General features: G+C 42.7%; 1 protein-coding gene across 1 annotated transcript in view; it reads right to left on the bottom strand.

Moving 5' to 3' along the window:
* Positions 1-17,260, bottom strand: part of pcdh1a (protocadherin 1a) — an 81,490-nt gene extending 64,230 nt beyond the window's left edge. The window contains exons 1-3 of the mRNA XM_079283981.1: positions 17,147-17,260; positions 8,946-9,760; positions 5,801-7,987 (exon numbers count right to left, since the gene is read on the bottom strand). Of these exons, the coding sequence (XP_079140107.1) occupies positions 5,801-7,987; positions 8,946-9,740 (2,982 nt within the window). The 5' untranslated portion in view covers positions 9,741-9,760; positions 17,147-17,260. The remainder of the gene's footprint in view (positions 1-5,800; positions 7,988-8,945; positions 9,761-17,146) is intronic.
* Between the last annotated feature and the right edge of the window lie 2,157 nt (positions 17,261-19,417).

The raw sequence follows: 19,417 nt of genomic DNA, 5'->3' as shown, positions 1-19,417 counted from the left end.
GCAATATCACACATCCAAAACAGGGATTAAAGGGGACGGGGGACTTAAAACAACAAAGATAGTTTATGTAAAGGCACACAAGGCCCCATCTTTCTTGTTTTAGAAATGGCGAAGTCACTTCTAGATACAGCTGTGCAGCATCAGCAGCTGCAGTGTGACATTTCATCTTTCATAACAGCAACTTTGAATGAGTAATAGAGGGTGTACATTTGTGTTCAACTATATTTTTCATATTAATATATTATAATGTTAATATAATAAAGTGGTAGATTTCGATCATAACTCAGGAACATGTAATATTTGCAATGTCTTCTTGATTTGTCGACGCTGCGCTTGCCATGCTCTGCATTATGCATACATACATTCCAGGCTCAATAACTAAATAGTGACATACACCTCAGAGAGTTGTAACTTGCCAAGACCCTGAGGAAAATTCCCAATGTCTCCACTTTAATTATAATATTACCCAAACAGCTGCAAGCAGTATGAAAGTTCAGCACCGGGAAGCTACAGCAGTCATGCAGAGAGCTCATCCTGTTTGTTTAAATCTAGTATAGAAACATTTTGTGTTTGTTTGTTGGTGCATATGCACTTGTTGAGGTATTTCCCCTTGCCAAAGGAACAATGTTTTTCATATCAGACATAGAGTAAAATCAACACTTTTTTAAATTCAGCATTTCAAGAATTTGACTCGTGTTTGGTACAATTCTAAAGAGTGTTGACAAAGAACCACTGACGACAGGAGCCTGTCTATATCAGCCTCACACGGGCCTTCCATCTTTCGCTCTGCGCATGATGCAATGGTCCGCCAACTGCACAGAGGCTTTGGAACACTTGGAAGCAAAAGAGCACTGTCCGTGGTTGTGAATTTCACTGGATCTAGACACATGCAGTACATGAAAACCATCGGTTACAGTTGTGGTTACAGGTTTCGGATGTCCGCGTCTGTTCCTGGCATTTACTGGTTTGTTTATTTTCTGGAACACGCATTTTAGAAGAAGGATTTGGTTTGAGTTTTCTGTGAGGCAATGGGTATTATTTCCCCCCCCTCCCCCAACAATTTTTAGAGACAGTATGTCTGTTGTAATATACGACTACCCCGGAAACCCCCGGCATTTCAGGAATTCTGTGCCAAAGTGGGTTAATCTGAAGCAATTAAAAGCTGAAAAAAATCTCTACAGAGTCTTGGGAGAAAATCTAAATGTTTCTGAACTGATAGCAGTTCTAGCTGCTAGTGTATGAAACAAAACAAAGAATGCACACATATAGCTGGCACATACTTCATAATGATGTGATTAAATTAGGACATTTCAAACATCTGTTTGGGTTTGGCACTGTTAACAACCCATTCTTGAGTAAACAATATTTAAACAGTCTGCTATTCAGCCAGGCTGTTCTCAAGGCTAGCAGTTGTAAGTGTAGATGTTTCCTTCCATAAAATGAAAAAAAATGTACAATATGTCTAATACTTGTCTCTACTACTAGTCTACATACTTGTATTTGGAGTGGAATAATATATATATACTTTCTAACCGACCAATATGAACCAAATCTACCACTTGCATACATTTGAAAACATATTTGTCCTCTATGTGGACCGTGTGCACATAGTACCTAATCTCATCGAATAACTTTGGGCCCTATAGTACACTCGGCACAAAGCGCCGAACAGCTGAGCGCTACTGTCAGTGCTAGTTTCAGACCGACGCAGTTGTCATTTTCACTTCCAGCACCAAAGTAGCAATTGCGCCCTTCTGAGGGCCCTTGGGTTTGTTGGTCTTAGAATGAAGTGAGGTCATTTGTGGCACATTTTTGTCTCATTGCTATCTTAAGGGAGCAGAAACCACAAGTGAAAAGGGCGTATGGTATAACTATTTCAAGAGTGCATAAATTGTAAGGATTTTGAGTGTCAAACATTTAACATTCTGGTGAATCTGTATGCACCATTTGATGGTGGAAATGTTTTTATTCATGTTCAGGAAAAAGCAAAATCCTCCGAACCACAATCAGAGGCTTCCCCATAACATGTTTTATTCGAACAAAATGTGTCATGATGAGTCCACTTGTGCTGTTTTCCGCCCCGTGTGGACAGTGCACCAACAGCCTCTGTCGTCTCCTCTCCTCAACCCTCTGTGTGTGCGAGTGTAGAAGTAGGCTATTTCATTATACTGTGGGCCCTTCAGTAGACGGCAGTGTTTTGAGGCTGAAGTCCCTGCGCATTACCCACCTCTACTCCGGCAGTGCCTGGATGCCAGCCTGTGTGTAATGCAGCCTCCGGATTCAGCACCCCCAGTCAATGGACAGCGACAAATAGTAAAGAAAGTGCCCACCTTATCATTTGACATTATATGAAACGAATCAATATAAGACAATTATAGGGCTGTATCAAACAGTTGGAAGCTTTGAAGCTTTATCCATAACGTTGACATTGAAATTCTAAATCAACATTTGAATGCTGCGCAGCTTTTTTCGTTTTTTTTCATGTCTATTCATTCTGTTTAAAAGTCAGTATTTCTGCACAGTTGCAGATAAAGATTAGGCTACACAAATTGTATTTGTATTATACTATTTGTAGAATTAGATTCCAATGGTGGCTGAGGAGGATTGTTTCTGACGCCTGTGATCCAAACATTTCCAAGAACTCCAGATCGTTGTTAAGTGCTAAAGTCAAAATTCATAGAAAAGAGATGAATGCAATCCTTTCCAAAATTCCCAAAATGTTTTTATGTAATGAAATAATTTGCTGCAATCCACATTTGTTGCAGTTCAGCCTTTCAAAAGCAACATTTTCGCTGCAGAAAAGCACCAGCTTCTTCAATTTGCCAAATCCACCATTTAAAAAGAAATGCACAAGGCGCATCTGGCTTTTATACAACCCCTTTGCCTTCTGCGCCTAACTTTGCACCCAGATAATGATTTTGATGAACATGTTACATGATAATGATTACGTAGCAAAAGTGGAGTTGGACACAACCTAATGCCCTTTAGACCATGCGCTATAAATCGTTTAAATAGGGCCCTTCATGTCCAACCCAATCAGCGATGCACCGATTGCTATTGTCTTGGCTGATTCATATTATTTATTTTTTTTAATCTGACCTGCCAATTCCAATTTTTAAAGACAGATTTGTATTCTAAGAGCTATAAATGACAGCAAGGGTGCCGACAAAGTTAGATTTTCAAACAGCTCCCGAAAAACATATTTCACATAACTGTATTTATTCAAGTTTCTCGCCAAAAAACACATTTTACAAGATTACATTCAAACACATCATGATAGCATTGTAATATACCTTTGCCCAATATGGAGCAGCGCTTGAACGCACCATAATGCAAGTTATTATAACCTCCTTTAACGTTAGCTGTTCAGCCTCATGCTGTTGGCAAACAATCCGGTCACTGCAATTACTCTGCATGATGTGAATGAATTACAATATAACAAGTGTCTGATTAATTTAGTTGTTCCAAACTTTTTTAGAAGATTGTTCCTCCACTGCTTATTTTGTGAACTTTATGTCTTGTATCTTTGTGTGTGTAGCTATGAAGTTACTGCCTGTGCCATCATGCGGCAGCGGCACACACGTGTTAATGTGACCGGCAAAAAATCTGAAAGATGAAACTCACCGGCTGTTCACCGATCAAAAGGTCTGACAAGTAAGACTTCATATATTCAGTGTGCTCATATTCTGTCAACACACAGGATTAAACGTTGAGACATAACATTAAGATGTTTAGTACAAACCCAGACATCTGACCACATACCCCAATGAAAAGCCATTGTCAAAAATAGCACAGTTAATTAAAGCAAGGGCACCACTCTACATCTGTCACATAACTTGTCAGTTACTTTAATTATATATTTTGGTCAATCTGTTCTCCCTGATGTGAGAGGGGATGCCATACATGGGACAACATCTGCTGAGGTATGTCACATGAGCTTCAACATCTGTCCATGTTTTTAACGCAGCCTGTCAATCACTGGAATCATGTCTCATACGCATTTATGTTGTCATATTGAGAAACCACAAACACTGAGGCGCTTCGAGCTTACATCTGTACCGCAGTTACAATTAACACTCTTTCTCTGAGCAGTAAAACTACACAGAAACACAGAGATTGGCACTACATACAAATACCCAGACGCACCCCGTGGCTTGCAGTCATTTTGGTCCCTTATGTTGTCCATCAAGGAGACAGTGGTGACTGTTCTCTCAACTGACTCCACCCATAAAGGCTTGTGATCACCGAAACTGTCAGCAAGCATCTGCTGAATTTATATGCTATTTATAAGTGTTTAAGTGCACATTTGTAAGTGTCAAACTTTATCTGCAGTGCCTAGGAGAATGTGAAACTGTTGTATACGTGTGCCACTTTGATCTAACATATGGAAGTGTCTTGAAAGCCAATGTCAACTCGCCTCGGATAAAAACAAGTTGCATTCGTCACTGCATTCGTCACATTCGTCATTCGTCGTTTTTGAATACCACTGTAGCGACATGAATATTGCAGTGTTAAAGCAAGTCATTTGTGTGTGATTCACAAATATATCTGTGGAACACCTAGAGGTGGAGAGAACTATCAGTCGTGTTAGGTTGCTGATCGTAGACACACTGCATTTGTTTGAGAGGGAAAGTAGTGGGCGATCTTCCGATTTGGGTGCTCTTTGGAGTTATGTGATACTGTTTCTACATCCTTTGATTCATGATTTTTTTCCTCAGGTAGAATGACGGTTCAGAAAAAGGGAGATGCATTTCATTAATCCGTCTATAGCTTTTGTAATAAACTGGTGGGATCAGAACGTTATTATTCAAGGATCATGGTCATCTGCCTTATCCCAGTGAACACACACACAAATACAGGTCTACACTTGTCTAGTCCAAGACGCACATTGACACACTTGCAGATGACACAGAAACCTAGAGACACAATAGCTTTCTATCCCTAGACTCTACAATTTCCCTCTCGTAATCCCCTCTGAGTCTATTAAAATTTCTGTTTCCATGGCGATTGGAGCCTTGCCAAATGTTGTACAGATAAGAGGAGATAAGAGCATAAGGAGCAGGGAGATAAGAGCAAGTGACCCGGAGAAATCAGAACACTAGAGGTCAGGCAGAAGAGCAGAAGTAAGTCACTGAGAAATGGACCATCCCAGCTTAACGCCACTGCTAACCCCAGGACACTAAATACAAAGGGCCCTCTAAGTTCTCTAGTAGTGCAACGTTTGAACACCAACTTGGAGGTGATTTTTGAGGCAACTTTCTTTGTGTACCACATTTAATAGCGCTATAACTATCTGTAACTGGATAACCGAATTATAATTACACCCAAAGTATATTAATATTGTCAATTTGACTAAAGAAATGTCTTAGTGGCAACACAAATACCATAAATACCATGTACATACATTTTAAACACCTTATATGTTTTCAAGTGGGAGTATACATTTTGTCTCTCCTTAATCTGCCACCGCACTTATCATGTACAATTCTGCAGAGCTGCAGAATATAAAATAGTGAAAAAGAAGTTTTGTTTTTTTTTACATTTATTTTTAATTTGTCGAATTGATGTCATGTTATTGTCTTTAAAGTAGATCATGGCACATTATCGTAGCTTACAGCCTAGTCCGAAGAGAGGTGCTCATTCTCTCAGATGTTTTAAAACTGCACACTATAAAAATAATATATACATGAGTTCTTACATTGAACTGTCCATCTTACCCTAAAACAATGGCACACACCAACCATCCACTCCTCTAACAGAACATCGAGACAGAAGATAATTTTGGAGGGTAGGTCTTTACCTGTTTGTTGCTGTACTTCAGTTGGCTGGTCTTGTAGCTGTAATCTGAGTACTGGTCTGAGCCGGTAGAGTTGTCATCTCCTCCCGTTCCCACAAAGGTGTTGGCAGCAGGAAGGTCCTGGACAGCTTGATGCTTCTGTGAGGCTGAAGGGGATTGGGCCTGCAGTTGGATGGAGGGTAAGGGGGAGTTCGAGCGGTAGTGCCTGCCTATATCTGGGCTTCCGGGTGAATATGTTAAGGGCAAATGTATCCTGGGGCTATCATTGACTCCATCAAGGTTGAACTTTAGACTCTTTTGAAGGCTGACTTCCTCATCTTCCCCGAGTGGTTTTGGGGACTTCTGGGGTTTTCCTTTCCTTCCTCGTTTGCCTTTGGCATTCTTTGGCACCTGTTTGGGTGCATACAAGTCCTTTGTTTCCTTCTTGCCAGCCTGATACCCACTCTTAGTTTCTCTCTGGATGCGGTGTCGAACAAATACCACCACCAAGATCAACATGACAACACCTGCCACACCAGCAAGGCTTCCAAACAAAATGTTACTACGCTGCGCAGCAAAACCATTGTCAGGATCACCAGCAATGTCCCTGTCCAGTGGAGTGTAAATACTGTGTCCTACTAGGGCCTCCACTAAGCTGACATTTGAAATGGTTTCATTGACATATATGTGGACCAGGGCAGTTGCATGACGTGCAGGCTTCCCCCTGTCACTCACTCGCACCACGAGACGATGTAGTCCGCCATGTTTTCGCGTCATCTCTTTTGCAAGAGTGATCTCCCCACTGGAGGGGGAAATGCGAAATAACTGGTAAGGGTTTCCACCAGCAATGCTGAAGACCAGCTCTGCATTAGGCCCACTATCCAGGTCTTCGGCTTCCACTATCTCAACATGGCTATCTGGGGAAGCTAGAGGTGACAAGCGCCTGAAAGAAGAATTGGAGGGCTTGGTGACTACGGGGTCGTTGTCGTTTTCATCCAGCACATTGATGGTAATGCCCACATATGAAGATCGAGGTGGCTGTCCTCCATCCACTGCTTTTAGACGGAAAGTATAGCTGCTTTCTTTCTCCCGGTCAAATGAGATGCTTGAAAGAATGGTGCCTGTTCCATTTTGAACAACAAACTTCCCTCCATCAGGCTCCACAGAGAGGTGAACATGAGCGTTCTCGCCTTTGTCCACATCCAGGACTGTCACCATGCCAACTGGACTGAGGGGAGGCATGTTTTCCAAAACTGAAAAGCTGTAGCCACTAAGCATGAACTTGGGGTCATTGTCATTGCGGTCAAGAACGTTTATTACAACAGTCGCTGATCCTTTGTGAACAGGTGACCCTTTATCTGCTGCGGTGACCCGGAACTCATAGCGTTCTTTATGCTCACGGTCAAGCGGGCTTCGGGCTCTTACTTCGCCCGTATTTGGGTCAATCTCAAACAGACCTTTGATGGATGAGTCTGCCACAATATTATAGAGGAGTTCTGCGTTAGTGCCACTGTCAGCATCCGAAGCTAAAACATCCAAAACCCTCTCCCCTGGTTGGTTTTCTTCGGCAAAATCTACCTCAAACAAGGTTGGCGAGAATATTGGAGAGTTGTCGTTCACATCAGTCACCTGCACCTTAAGAGAATTTGTGCTAGAGAGTGCCGGATTTCCAGAATCCACAGCCACAATCTCTACTCTGTAATCCCTAATCCTTTCGTAGTCGAGGGGAGTGGTGGTCTGCAGGAAATACTTCCTCTTGTTGTCACTGGATGAGTCGCTGGCAGGGCGGAGCTGGAAGGGCACATCTCCTGCTACCACACACGTGACCACAGCATTCTCTCCCTCATCCTTGTCAGACACTTGCACCAAAGCAACAGCTGTTCCAACTGGCATGTCCTCTGAAATGTTAGCCACTCCTTCACTGTGTGTCACAAGCCCAATTCCACGAATCTCCACAGCTGGAGCGTTGTCATTTTGGTCAGTCACCTCTATAGTTACAAATGTCTTGGAGCTTTTAGGTTGAGGACCCTTATCCCTCGCCACCACATAGAAGGACAAGCTGCTGATTTCCTCCCTGTCCAGGGATCCTTTGACATAGATAATGCCAGTGGACCGGTCGATACGTAAGAGTTTCGGCACTGGGTCTACTACTTGGTGAAGGGTGTACTCAATTTCTCCATTAGGGCCCATGTCAGAATCATTTGCTTTGACCTACAATGAAAGGAATTCTGTGGTTAGAGGCTTGATTTATGCGCAACAAATTGGGGTTAGAATTAAAAGGAAGCCAGTGTAGGATTTTCTCTATTGGTCAATGAATGAATTAATAAATGAATCAATGGATGTCTGATGACTTCAAAGCACAGCGAGTGAACAGCTTTATTTTGGGTTTTTTAATCATTGCCCATTCTGTCTGCTTTTGATGGTTGTGTCACTCGCCTTTTTATTTCTCTTCGCCCCATTTATTTTATTCCGCAAAAACAGCGAGAGAAAAGGTTCACATGAAAACATGTGGCAAAATATTAGGGCCGCTATTTCTTTCATGACCGTACTGTTTCACAATGGGATGCAGAGAAAATCCTACACAGAGTATCTTACTCCTACACTACCACATTGTGTATCTCTAATTCTATTTCTGCAAGTATAATAGCACAACTAAATAAATAAGCAGCTTAATAACCTGTACAAGCATAGTATAATAATTATCGAGTACTTCTACTATTTTTGTTAAAAGGCCTATTGGAGTAATACGAGTGAAAACAACTTACAAATAATACGTTTTTTTTAAATGACAATGAAGATATGTGAGCTGACAAGTGTGGCCTTGGTTCCCATGAGTTCTGCATTGGAGGTTGACTTTTGAACATTCACAGTTATACGGCTTTAAAATCTTTAATCACAATGCCAGAACAAAAATATCTCTCTTTGATTTAGATTTTCACATTAAGACTGTGTCTGAGGGATAAGCACTGCACAAACATGACGCACAGACTCATTTTTCAAAAACATCTTGATAAATTGGCTGAGCTTTTCTTTGTTGCTGAATATAAAACTCTAAATCGTACATCAAGCAGGACAAACAATTTCGGCTGCAATTTAACTATTTACTTTAGACTGCAATTTAAATTCAAATGAGTTCTTATGAGTCAGTATATTTGCATCACAATCTTACCTGCAATACAGAGTGCCCCACTGGACTGTTTTCCAACACTTCCGTATCATACGTGGACCTTTCAAACTTTGGAGTGTTGTCATTGGCATCGGTGACTACCACTCTCAGCAGAGCGCTGCTGTACCGCTGTGGGTTTCCTCCATCCACTGCCTTGATGGTGAGGTCGTAGGCATCCTTGAACTCACGATCGAGGTTGCCCAGGACAATGAGCTGTGGGAGCTTACCCCCCCTGTCTTCAGCCACCTGTAAACCAAATAGGGTTGCTGCATCTGGCCCTGCAGTCAGAGCATAATCCGCCACTCCATTCCTTTCGGAGTCTCTGTCTGTAGCTAAAGGTATGGAGAATAGCGCCCCCATTATAGTATTTTCAGGGACAGAGATGGTGAGCACAGAAGAGGGAAATTGTGGAGTGTTGTCATTGATGTCCTGTACCTCAATGCGTCCTTCAATGAGTCGGGGGCTCTGGTTCTGTATCAGATCTGTCACCGATACTTCAAATTCCAGGTAGCAGGCCTTACCCTTAGTAAGGGATCGACAGTCCCTCAGGGTCTCTCTGTCTATTGGAATCTCCGTGGTGAAAATGTCTCCAGTCTTTCCATCAACGCGAAGGTAAGGGGCACCCACCTCCAGCTTGTAGAGATGACCAGAGTCTGGCAGGCCCTGGTCTGCTGCCAGGCTACCAATAAGAGTGTTGGGGGGCTGCTCCTCCTGGACCCGGTACAGGATACTGCCTTCAGCAGAGCCACAGTGCAGCACCAGGACCCAGAACAGCACTACTTGTAAAGTCAGTTCCATGAGGTCATCAGAATATCTGCCTGCAAAATAACAGAGTATTTGTGTCAAAATGTTGTTTCCTTTTGAAATCATGTGTAAAGATTTAGCTGTAAAACGCCTAACAGCTGGACCGCGCTCCATAGGCAACAATTGCTGAACTTTCATTAAAAAGAAAACAGAACTCATATCAACAAGTCAGACTGGAGAGATGCATGGATCTCATTGTTAATAAGTAGTACCAAAAGCAGCAGGTCTAGAAGCACAATATACTAATTAGACAACAATAACAACACAGGGAAAACAGGCTTTTTTTTTTTTTAATGCAATCATAACAATTTTTCCGGCTTGGATTCTTTTCAGTTCCAGGGCTTCAATATCTTCAATGCGTGTCTCAGCTTTACAACTTTTATGCAGAAATTATTGTCGTAACAAGAAATTGTATCTTGTGAGCTTAGACACAAAACAAATTTAAAGGGCCGGTGTGGATTGCGTCGTTTCAGCTGCGTAATCAAGTGAAAGTCGAATACAAAATCAGATTGCCCATGAGACTCATTATTTTGGTATTACACTACTAGACATTGAGTGGAAAAGCAAAGCAGCGCAAAAGTAACCCCCATAAAACACATCCTCCGACATGAATCCTTACGAAACCTGCCAAGATATAGTGTCCAAAGTCAGACTGATCAAGCGATTGCACGCTAAAGGTTGCGGAGGTAATGAGATCATCACGCAGATTATGCAAGTTAGCCATTATTATCACAAAGCAGCTTGAAACAATGGACAATGCAGACATTTCCATCCATGTTTCATTGCTACTGGCTAGCTCAAACACCGTAATCATTATGCTTGATTTTGAACTTTTCAACTCCGTAATTACGACAGATTACTTTAGTGTCTGCTTTGATCTGTAGTCCCTCTAGCTAAAGAAGTCTTTTTTTCATGCTACAATGATTTTAGACTACAATTATTTCCTGTGTGTGTGTGTGTGTGTGTAGAGTTATATTGGTAATTGAAATGAGAGCAGACGTTGAGGTTAAGTATCAAGGTCTGAAAAACGTATTGCTGGCAATATTTTTATAATTTTTAAATAGTTTTGTGTGTATAGCACATCTCTGAGTGTCTACAACATCCCCATTTTTTTGTCAAAAAGTGATGTGTAGTTGAAGCATTGTGTTATCTTAAAGATAGAAGAAACTTTAATAGAAAGAAAAAACAGTACAGGTACTGGATCTAATCTCGGCTGGTACCCTGAGGGACCCTCAGGGGAAAATAAGTGAGATCAGCGCAGCCTTAGTTTGTGGGCTTGTGAGAAAGATGAACATGGTCAAATTGTGCGATGCTGAGCTCAAATCACTACATTTTGCATCTCCTCACAGGAAACAATGTTCCGGAGAGGAGCAAGGAAAATGTGTGTTAAGCGAGACAGCAGAACACAAATATACAGAAATCCAATGAGAAATCCAATTCCTTTTGAATACATTCAAATTGGAAGTGCGGGTTATTGATGCACTAATTGCTCGGTTATCGATGTGTCCCTTTTTTACATTTGCAGGGGGAACCTCGAGTCAATGTGGCGTGAACGGTGAGTGTGCATTTTGTGTGTCCATGTGTATAGGCACGCAGGAGTAAAAAGATAATCAGCGGGTACATTCCAAAATGCATTTCTTATACCTTCGGCTGACAGTTCAATTCAAAACATCATACTTTGCAGAATAATTATAAAGTTAAGGTCCTTCTAAATAAAATTGTACGTCGTTCATGTTGCTTATACACAAGAGCTTGTGAAAAGGTATCACATGATATATGCTTTAGCTTTCTTGAGACCAGCATCATCTTTTCTCCATCTCCTAAAAAAAACAAAAAAAGTCACCGTCAAATTATTTTTTACAAAATGGCCATTTCAAAATGAAAACCACAATTAATGTCATAATATTTTGTTTGGCTGTAACTGTCCCCTCCCCGGCCATTACAGCCACTTCTAGAATGAACAGGCATGCTTTGATAGTGACATGATTGTTATGGTTGATGACACTCATGACTTAATGTCTTCCAGTTGGCCTCATGCCTGTCTTCCAGATGGCCCCGTGCCTGGCAGCCACTTTTTTTTCTTCCTTCGTTTACATTGACGTTAAAATTCATGTTGTTTGTGAAACATGCATTCTGCCATCACTCAGTGAGAGTCTCTTATCGGTTGAATATTATTGACACCACGCCTTCGGGCTTCTATCTCACATTTCTCAGCTATCTCACAAATATTTCATCAAAAGCTTGACTGCAACCGTTTTCTTTTTTTCTCTCTTTTTTTCCCTGAGATCAAAACACTCTGAGGTGTTGGCGAAGGGGAACGAGTGCTCATATTTAGTTCACTACTGGGCAAGTCTCACCATAGAGCACTACCTTAGCGGCAAAACGGATGGATTAGAACTGCTGAACACAACAAGCCGTGACATTTCCTGCATCTCAGCGCTTTTCCTCTGAAAAAACTTGGTTATCATCTGCCACCCCAGATGGTGTGGTAGACCCACAAGACTACAAGCTGATTCAGGCAGATCGCGATACATAACTCAGCATAAAATCAAAGGGAAGTACAAGAAGTTAGTTCTTCCAAGGTGTTCAAATATGTCCGTCACATTACAGTTCTGGTTGACCACTCTAACCACGGCTTCTGTGAGGACTGGATTTTGCAAACAGAATGCCAGTGTGGGTGCAGATGCTAGAACTGGATCAGGCATCGAAACACAGAAATCTTCAGGAAGTGCGAGGCTGAGAAAGTGAAATCCTTTTTGTCTGTTGAAACTCACCCCGTCAACACCCGAGAGCTGTGGCAGCACAGTGGCGTTTAACTGAGAGGATGACTGCAGAAACTCTACCCATTATAACTACAACATTGCAGCTACTTTGTGGTAGCGATGCCACAGGACAACTTAGAGCTTGCAAATGTTTAGGTGACCCCTGCAGTACTTCAAGTTGTATGAGTAAAGTGCACACTGTACATCCTTAACTCAGAGCTATTCGGGCTGTGTACGGCCTTATGAGCCCATACTGTTAGTCCCGTGTGCTGCAAAATGCATCCTGCACAAATAAGACAAACCAGCAAACACATTGCGGCAGACACCTATGGAGGAGCAACAAATATTCTGAAGGAATATCTTTCCAAATACAATCAAGGCGTCCACTGTATTGCTGCGGAGAGAACTTTAACTCTACCAGTGAAGCAGCATTCAGCACATCGCCTCACGCTGTGATCATGCAATGGTCCAGATGGTTCCAACATAGAGAAACACTGAAAGCAGCCTGTACCACAGTGTGAAGGTGGACCTTTAAAAAGACGGTTTCAAACTGCGTGATGGGTCTTCCATTTGTTACATCACGATGAAGATGTTTAGCTTTGCCACAAAGGATGAAGTTGAGGCAAAACTGTTCAGCAATGGAGTTTCAGACCCCTAACACCACAAAGTACAGCCTGTCACACGTCAAGAACACTTCCTGGCCAAAATCCAGCTTATTAAGACCATCGGGGGGGTTCAAGGTCTAAGTACAAGACTGGACTCGAGAGTCTGTGTTACATGACTCCTTCTCAGCATGGCCATCACCCCACAGACTCACAGTCTGCAGGAAAAACTCACCCAAGCGAACCCCTTCACCTGCCAGTGACCTCTATAGATAAGAGTGGCTCTAAGAGAGCATGGGAAGTGATTCTCACCCCCGCCCACTGTGTCACTTGGGAGTCTGTTGTCACTTCTTGAAGTTTCACTGAAATGTAGAAGTGTTGCGATTGACATACGACTGCATGACTGTCAAAGCTCAGGGTAAATAAAATATATTCATGACCATTTATATATATATATTCTTTGCATATTTTGTTTCTTTTGAACAGCAATGTTACAAAATATGCAAAGAATATATATAAATATATGCTATAATAATATATTGTGTGAAATGTATGTTTTGTAAACTGTCTTGCACACTTCTCTCTCCTACAAATACACACATCTCTGATCAAAGAAGTGCAGGGGTATACTTTATCTTTATTTATTCAACCATAACCTTTAAATAATGAAAGGAAATAATATTTTGTTTTGTTCAAAAAACAAAATATGCAAAAGAGGACAGAGCACGGAGCAAAAAGCATTCACAATGAGAATACTGGAACAGTTGCAACAACTTCAAAAAGGAGCAGAGAGGAGACTTGGATTTCACCAGCGGATGCATAAATTAAGGGATGTCTCTTCATATTGTTGCTCCCTTCCCTCTGATCTCTCTCCCTTGCCTCATGGATCTCCCCATTTCCTCCAATTCCGTTTCGAATGACAGCGGACTCCCAAATTCCTCCTAGCAACTGCCTGCAATCCTCCGTCCCTCCACCTCTCCCTAAAGGCTCAGTCGTGCCAGTGCTGCTGCTCTGCTCCTCACAGAGGAGAAGGGGAGAGACTTATCTGGCAGCTAAGCATCAGTCAAACTGCAAGGTCTGATTGAGTCTCACCTGGAGCCCTCCCACAGTGCACCACCCAGCTGACCCCCACGGTTGAAGAGAGAATTTCAACTTCTGAAATGTCTACGATCAACCTGCTGAGGGCCAGGAGTGTCTCCAGGGTTGCACTCACTCCAGTTGTATGCTTTAATGAGGCCAGGGGTGCTGTATACCCAGCAGTAACAATGGATTCTGGAAAGGACCATCCTGGCTTACAAACCCCGAAAAAAAAACACTCCTCCACCACCTGGAGTTAGTTTGCATGTTGGTCGGTGGAAAATGCAGAAATATCTGCGCCCACGGTACGATCATTTTCATTCGCTCTGACATCAAAAACCATCATCTTAAAACAGCTCTTCATGTGTTTTGCCAAAAAAACTCTGGCACCACAGGCAGATGTCAAACTGTCTTCGGGAATGTTGACATTTCATATTTAGGAGGAAGGTTAACGTTCCACTCTACGCTAAGTGTTATGATTTTCATTTTGAGGGGAATAAAAAAAAAGTTGTTGGGCACAACCCGTTCCATTTTAGTTGTTTGTTAATAGCGGTGTGGTGATCAGAGAGATGACACATATTTGTAGTCTGGAACTGGAGATCCTGTTTTTATATTATATCAATTACTAATGTTAATGATTATAAGGGAAAATATAGGGTGAGGAACTGAGAGTGGATGGACATAAATCCTGTAGGAGATGCATTTGATAAATACAGGTAAAGTAACAAAGCAGTACTTCAGTCAAAACTATTAAAAGTGTGTAAATTATGTTATGGTCATCCTGCATTTAATCAGATATTTATCGCCAATTATTGAAGGAGATCAAAAGTGTTGCTGTTTTTTTTTTGTTTTAATAAAAGATGCAACAGATATTTGGCTTGAAGAAGAAGTAAAAGAAGAGAACGCAGCATGGCACATGTGAGCGTTCTAATAATTCATTTAAAAAAAAAAAAAAGATGTGGAAAAAATGAAAAAAATATATAATTGTGTTGCAGAGCATGTGCGCCTGTCCTGGTTACCATAGAGACCGACTATCTACAGACTGGGTCAACAGAGTGACTGACTGGGTGACACTTGCTCTTTAAGTTGACCGCTCCACAGGTCCAGCAGGGATGACTCACGTGTCGAATCAACTGAGGTATAATTGTTTATTAATAATTTGTCAAAGGCTTGGGGTTGTGTCTGGGGTATAAATCACTCCTGGTAATCATTAGGAGCATGCAGGAGTGAAGATTATAAACCAGCAGCACCACCAGTCCTATTGTTCCTCTGCAGAGCCTGCATGTTCACCTGTTACTCTGTACAAATCAAGCTTATGAATGTCTATAAGATGTGATCTCCGCTGCTTTGCTAGACTGTGGAAAGATAGCGGGTGATGTAATGATTTTCTCAACTGAGGTGATTTGATATATTGGCTGACTCTGCGCCTTTAGCTAGTAGAACAGGTAAAAACCCATTACCCTCCCACCAGCGTGATTTATGATGGGTAGTAGCACAGCTTAGGCCTCCCTACAGCAGGTCCACCAATATAATTTACTGCAAAATCTTACTCTGCACACATCTAGAAGACAGTAAACCCTGTCTGCTGGTAATGAGAGAGCTATGGCCTTTGTTGGGAAACACTTGCCGAGGGGCAGGTGTGTTTGGCTATTCACAAAGGCTGATCCAGACAAAAACACTCTCATGCCACAATTCAATTGTTCAACGGCAGCTATACGTTCACTGGTTTTTGTGAACTTTATAGATCTTGTTGGTCTGTGCTTGTGTCTCAAACCAGATTTCCTCAAGCGCATGCAGTAATGTCAGAAAGCCGAGCTTAAGCCCTTTCGATGATGCCAGATGGCAAACAGGTAGCCTTCCTTCAGCAACTCTTATTACAGGAGTGCGAGTAATTGCACGGTATTCAGAGAACATGTGTAAAGTTCACCATTGATCGTTATGGCAAGTGAATAGAATTATGAAAGTGAAAAAATAGAGGAAATTACACTTAAAGCCTTATTCTTTTTGCTCTCATTCATCATTTTATAGATTTATAGATGGATAGATGAGCACTGGCAGATCATCATCACGTTCCTCAGGTTTATGTTTTCGGGGTATAGATCCGTGTTATTAGACCTGTTTTGATGGCCGTGTAGCCCACAGTATGTGCGGGAACTTCGACCGATGTGACTACGTGGAGCAGACTATTAAAATGTGCCCGGTGGTCGGTGGAGAGAAACAACACCCCAGACTCTCGCTGGAGAGGAGGGGGAGATTACCCGTGCGGATGCGCTGATCAAAGGTGTATTTTATATACCAATTATTTGCGCGAATCTTTCCGTAGGAACACTGACGAATAGTTCTTAACACGGCAGGCAATACGTCAGAAATATTTGCGCAAAAAAAAAAAATTTTTTTTTAAATCGTTACGCATGAGAAAACTGCTCCAAATAAAAGATCCACTAATGAAGGCAATCAGTGTGATATTTGCGGTTAGTAATAAAATAAATGGAAGGGATGATACGAATGGATCACATTTTATGCTTCACAGAATCATAATGCTATTATGAGATGCAATTAGCCGATCGCCAGAATACATCCGATTGAAGCGTATGCACTTATAACTGCAGATATGCAGACTTAATAACGACTCACGGAGGCGAGAACTCCGCTCGGATGTGTTTTTAATTGCGATGCATCGTCGTATCAAATCACAGAGCGCGTCATTAGGCTACTGTGGGTGACATATGTTCAACCTGTAACACCGAGCCGCTGCTCCGTCGGCTTGTCTGCCGTTAAGTGCATCGCGGACAACTTGTAGGCTATAAACAGTATATTAGGACCACGGCCTATATGCGTTGCACTTCCACGTCTGAAATCTTTTTTCCGGAAGAAACTTCGCGACACAAATCACCGACAACGTCGAGCAATCAAAACAACTTTCTGGGGGGGGGGTAATCTTTCGGTCGTTTTTGGGTACCTGAGCCGGAGACTTCTCTAGGAGCGCTCGTCGCGTCGCCGGGTCCGTCCGACAGCTGATATGAGTCCGCCGGTGATCCCAGAGGCAGGTGTTTAACCCTCAAACCTCTGCCGCGGTGCCGGCGTCAAAATAACTTTAGCAGCCGCGAGAAAGAAAAAAGAATCCGCTCACAGCATTTGCAACTTTCCGCATCAAAAAATATTCAGGTTTCTGTGTCCACCCCGTCGTCCGGATCGGTCTCGCCGAACAGATACAGGTTGTGTGTCTGTGAAAAATATGAGAAGTTGTGAGCTGTTTTGTGTTTTTATGAGAGAGCCGGAAAACGAGGAGTCTCATTCCACAGGGATACCCAACTGTGTGCCATTTCCGAATTCCTCCTCAACAACTGATCCCTGCCAAGAGATGTGCTCGTTGGCGCATCCCCTTTGGTCCAAGTTTCTCGAGCGCTTCCCTTGATGGAAGTGGGCTAGAAACGCGCTCTTAAGGGCGCACGGGATGTCCAAGCGGCGGCAACATAAATGTCACTCTTGTAACGTCAAACTGAATAGCGAACCGATGCCTAAACAAGGAGCCCGTCTGAAGCGTTTCCAGAGAGCAAGTGGTGAGATACTGTGGGTGGGTTATGTTGCTCCCCCTCTCTCGCTCTCTCTCCGCTCCCTCTACTCATCGGAGCGTGGGAGGAGGTGGGGCTCCCATCCACCGCGGCACACAGCAACTTCACACTCAACATCACATTATGCCTGGGCTGCCCACCAGGAAATTGTGTGATTCCGACAGTTTGAGATCTCATCAAACTGGGTCACCTCATATGGGGGTGGGGGGGTGGGGGGTGCACCTTATAGAATGAGCCTAGTGTGTGCAGTCACTGCATGTGTTGCACTGCTTTTTAGCTCTCGCTGCAACACGACAGCTGCTTCTGTTGATACAAAATGCACCGATTGTACAAAAAAAAGGTCGAATGTTTTGATGTAACAGGTAGTCCGCACGGACAGTTTACTTGTTGATATGTATTCCATGTAGCACAATGAATGGCCTAAAATGGAAGCCGGGTTGGACACTATTTATGCATCTGGCGCCACCCTCAGGCGGTTATAATCAGGAAGGGGAATAAAATAATACAGGGAATTAGGAGAAATGAATGATAACTTTTGCTTGATGTTGGGGTAATGCATATCATAATGCCCCCCCCCCCCCCCGTGTTGTTGGTGTTCATAGTATTAATGTAGTGTCTAACATCATCTGTTAAACCTGCAGCAATGTAATTTAAAAAAACTAAACAATGCCTTTGCTCTGGACTATAAATCAGCACGGCTCAGCAGGGAGCGAGATCCATCCCACGCCACAGTTGTTCCCTTCTTTTCTTCCACAACACTGATGTCAGTGATCATAGCTGCTTATGCATAAGCAATGGACCAGGAGCAATGAGTCAACCGCGGGTTTTGTCACAAAGGAAAGAAAGCCTTAGGCTATATCCACACTAGTCCAGTTTTCCTACGTTTACACTGAGCAGCCACACCACGCCGGAGTTTTGGAGCAGCCTTAACGGAGGAACCGGAAAACGCCGCCAAGGTTGGAGGTATTTGAGAACTCCGGGGTTTTGGTTCAGTGTAGACGTCGGATACGGATGTCTGTGAGAAAAAAATGAGCCCACACCCGTGCTCGCTACTGGATTGGTTATTACCAGCCATGACGTCTCCGTCCCTGCTTCCTGTCACACTCACTATCACGTCACCCGTACCCGGAAGAAAACAAAACAGCCGGGCGACCAGCAGCGATGCAGTTAGCAGTTAGCATTTCCCCATTGGCGATAATGTTAAAATTTGCTTAGAAGCTAGCGAGTCGGACCTGTTGCATGATGTTGTGCCCTAAAAGATGGAGCAAATGCCCTAAAGAATTGATAGAGGGCGACGATGATGTCCTTGTTTTTTCTGCTGGGTGACCCAGCTTATCCCCTGATGCCGTATCTCATGAAGAAATACCCCAATGGAGCTAACGTTACATTCATCAGCCCCCACGACAACAACACATGGAAGCGAGTGATCGACGTGTGTTGACCACATTTATGGACCATAATCGAGTAAACGTTTCTGTGTAAGTGTTGATTTTAAAGTAAAGTTGATGTGAGAGAGATAGAGAGAGAGAGAGAGAGAGAGAGAGAGACCCGCAGCGCTGTAACTACGTCTGAAAAATAAAACTTCTAAAACTTTACACGAACTGTGTCTGTTTGAGTTTATAGAGGAAGATCTCAAGTATCAAATACAACCTTTCATT

This window comes from Melanostigma gelatinosum, assembly GCF_949748355.1.
Source record: "Melanostigma gelatinosum genome assembly, chromosome: 14".
NCBI lineage: Eukaryota > Metazoa > Chordata > Actinopteri > Perciformes > Zoarcidae > Melanostigma > Melanostigma gelatinosum.
The sequence above is the reverse complement of the archived record's forward strand: the minus strand, read 5'-3'. Positions and strand labels throughout refer to the sequence as shown.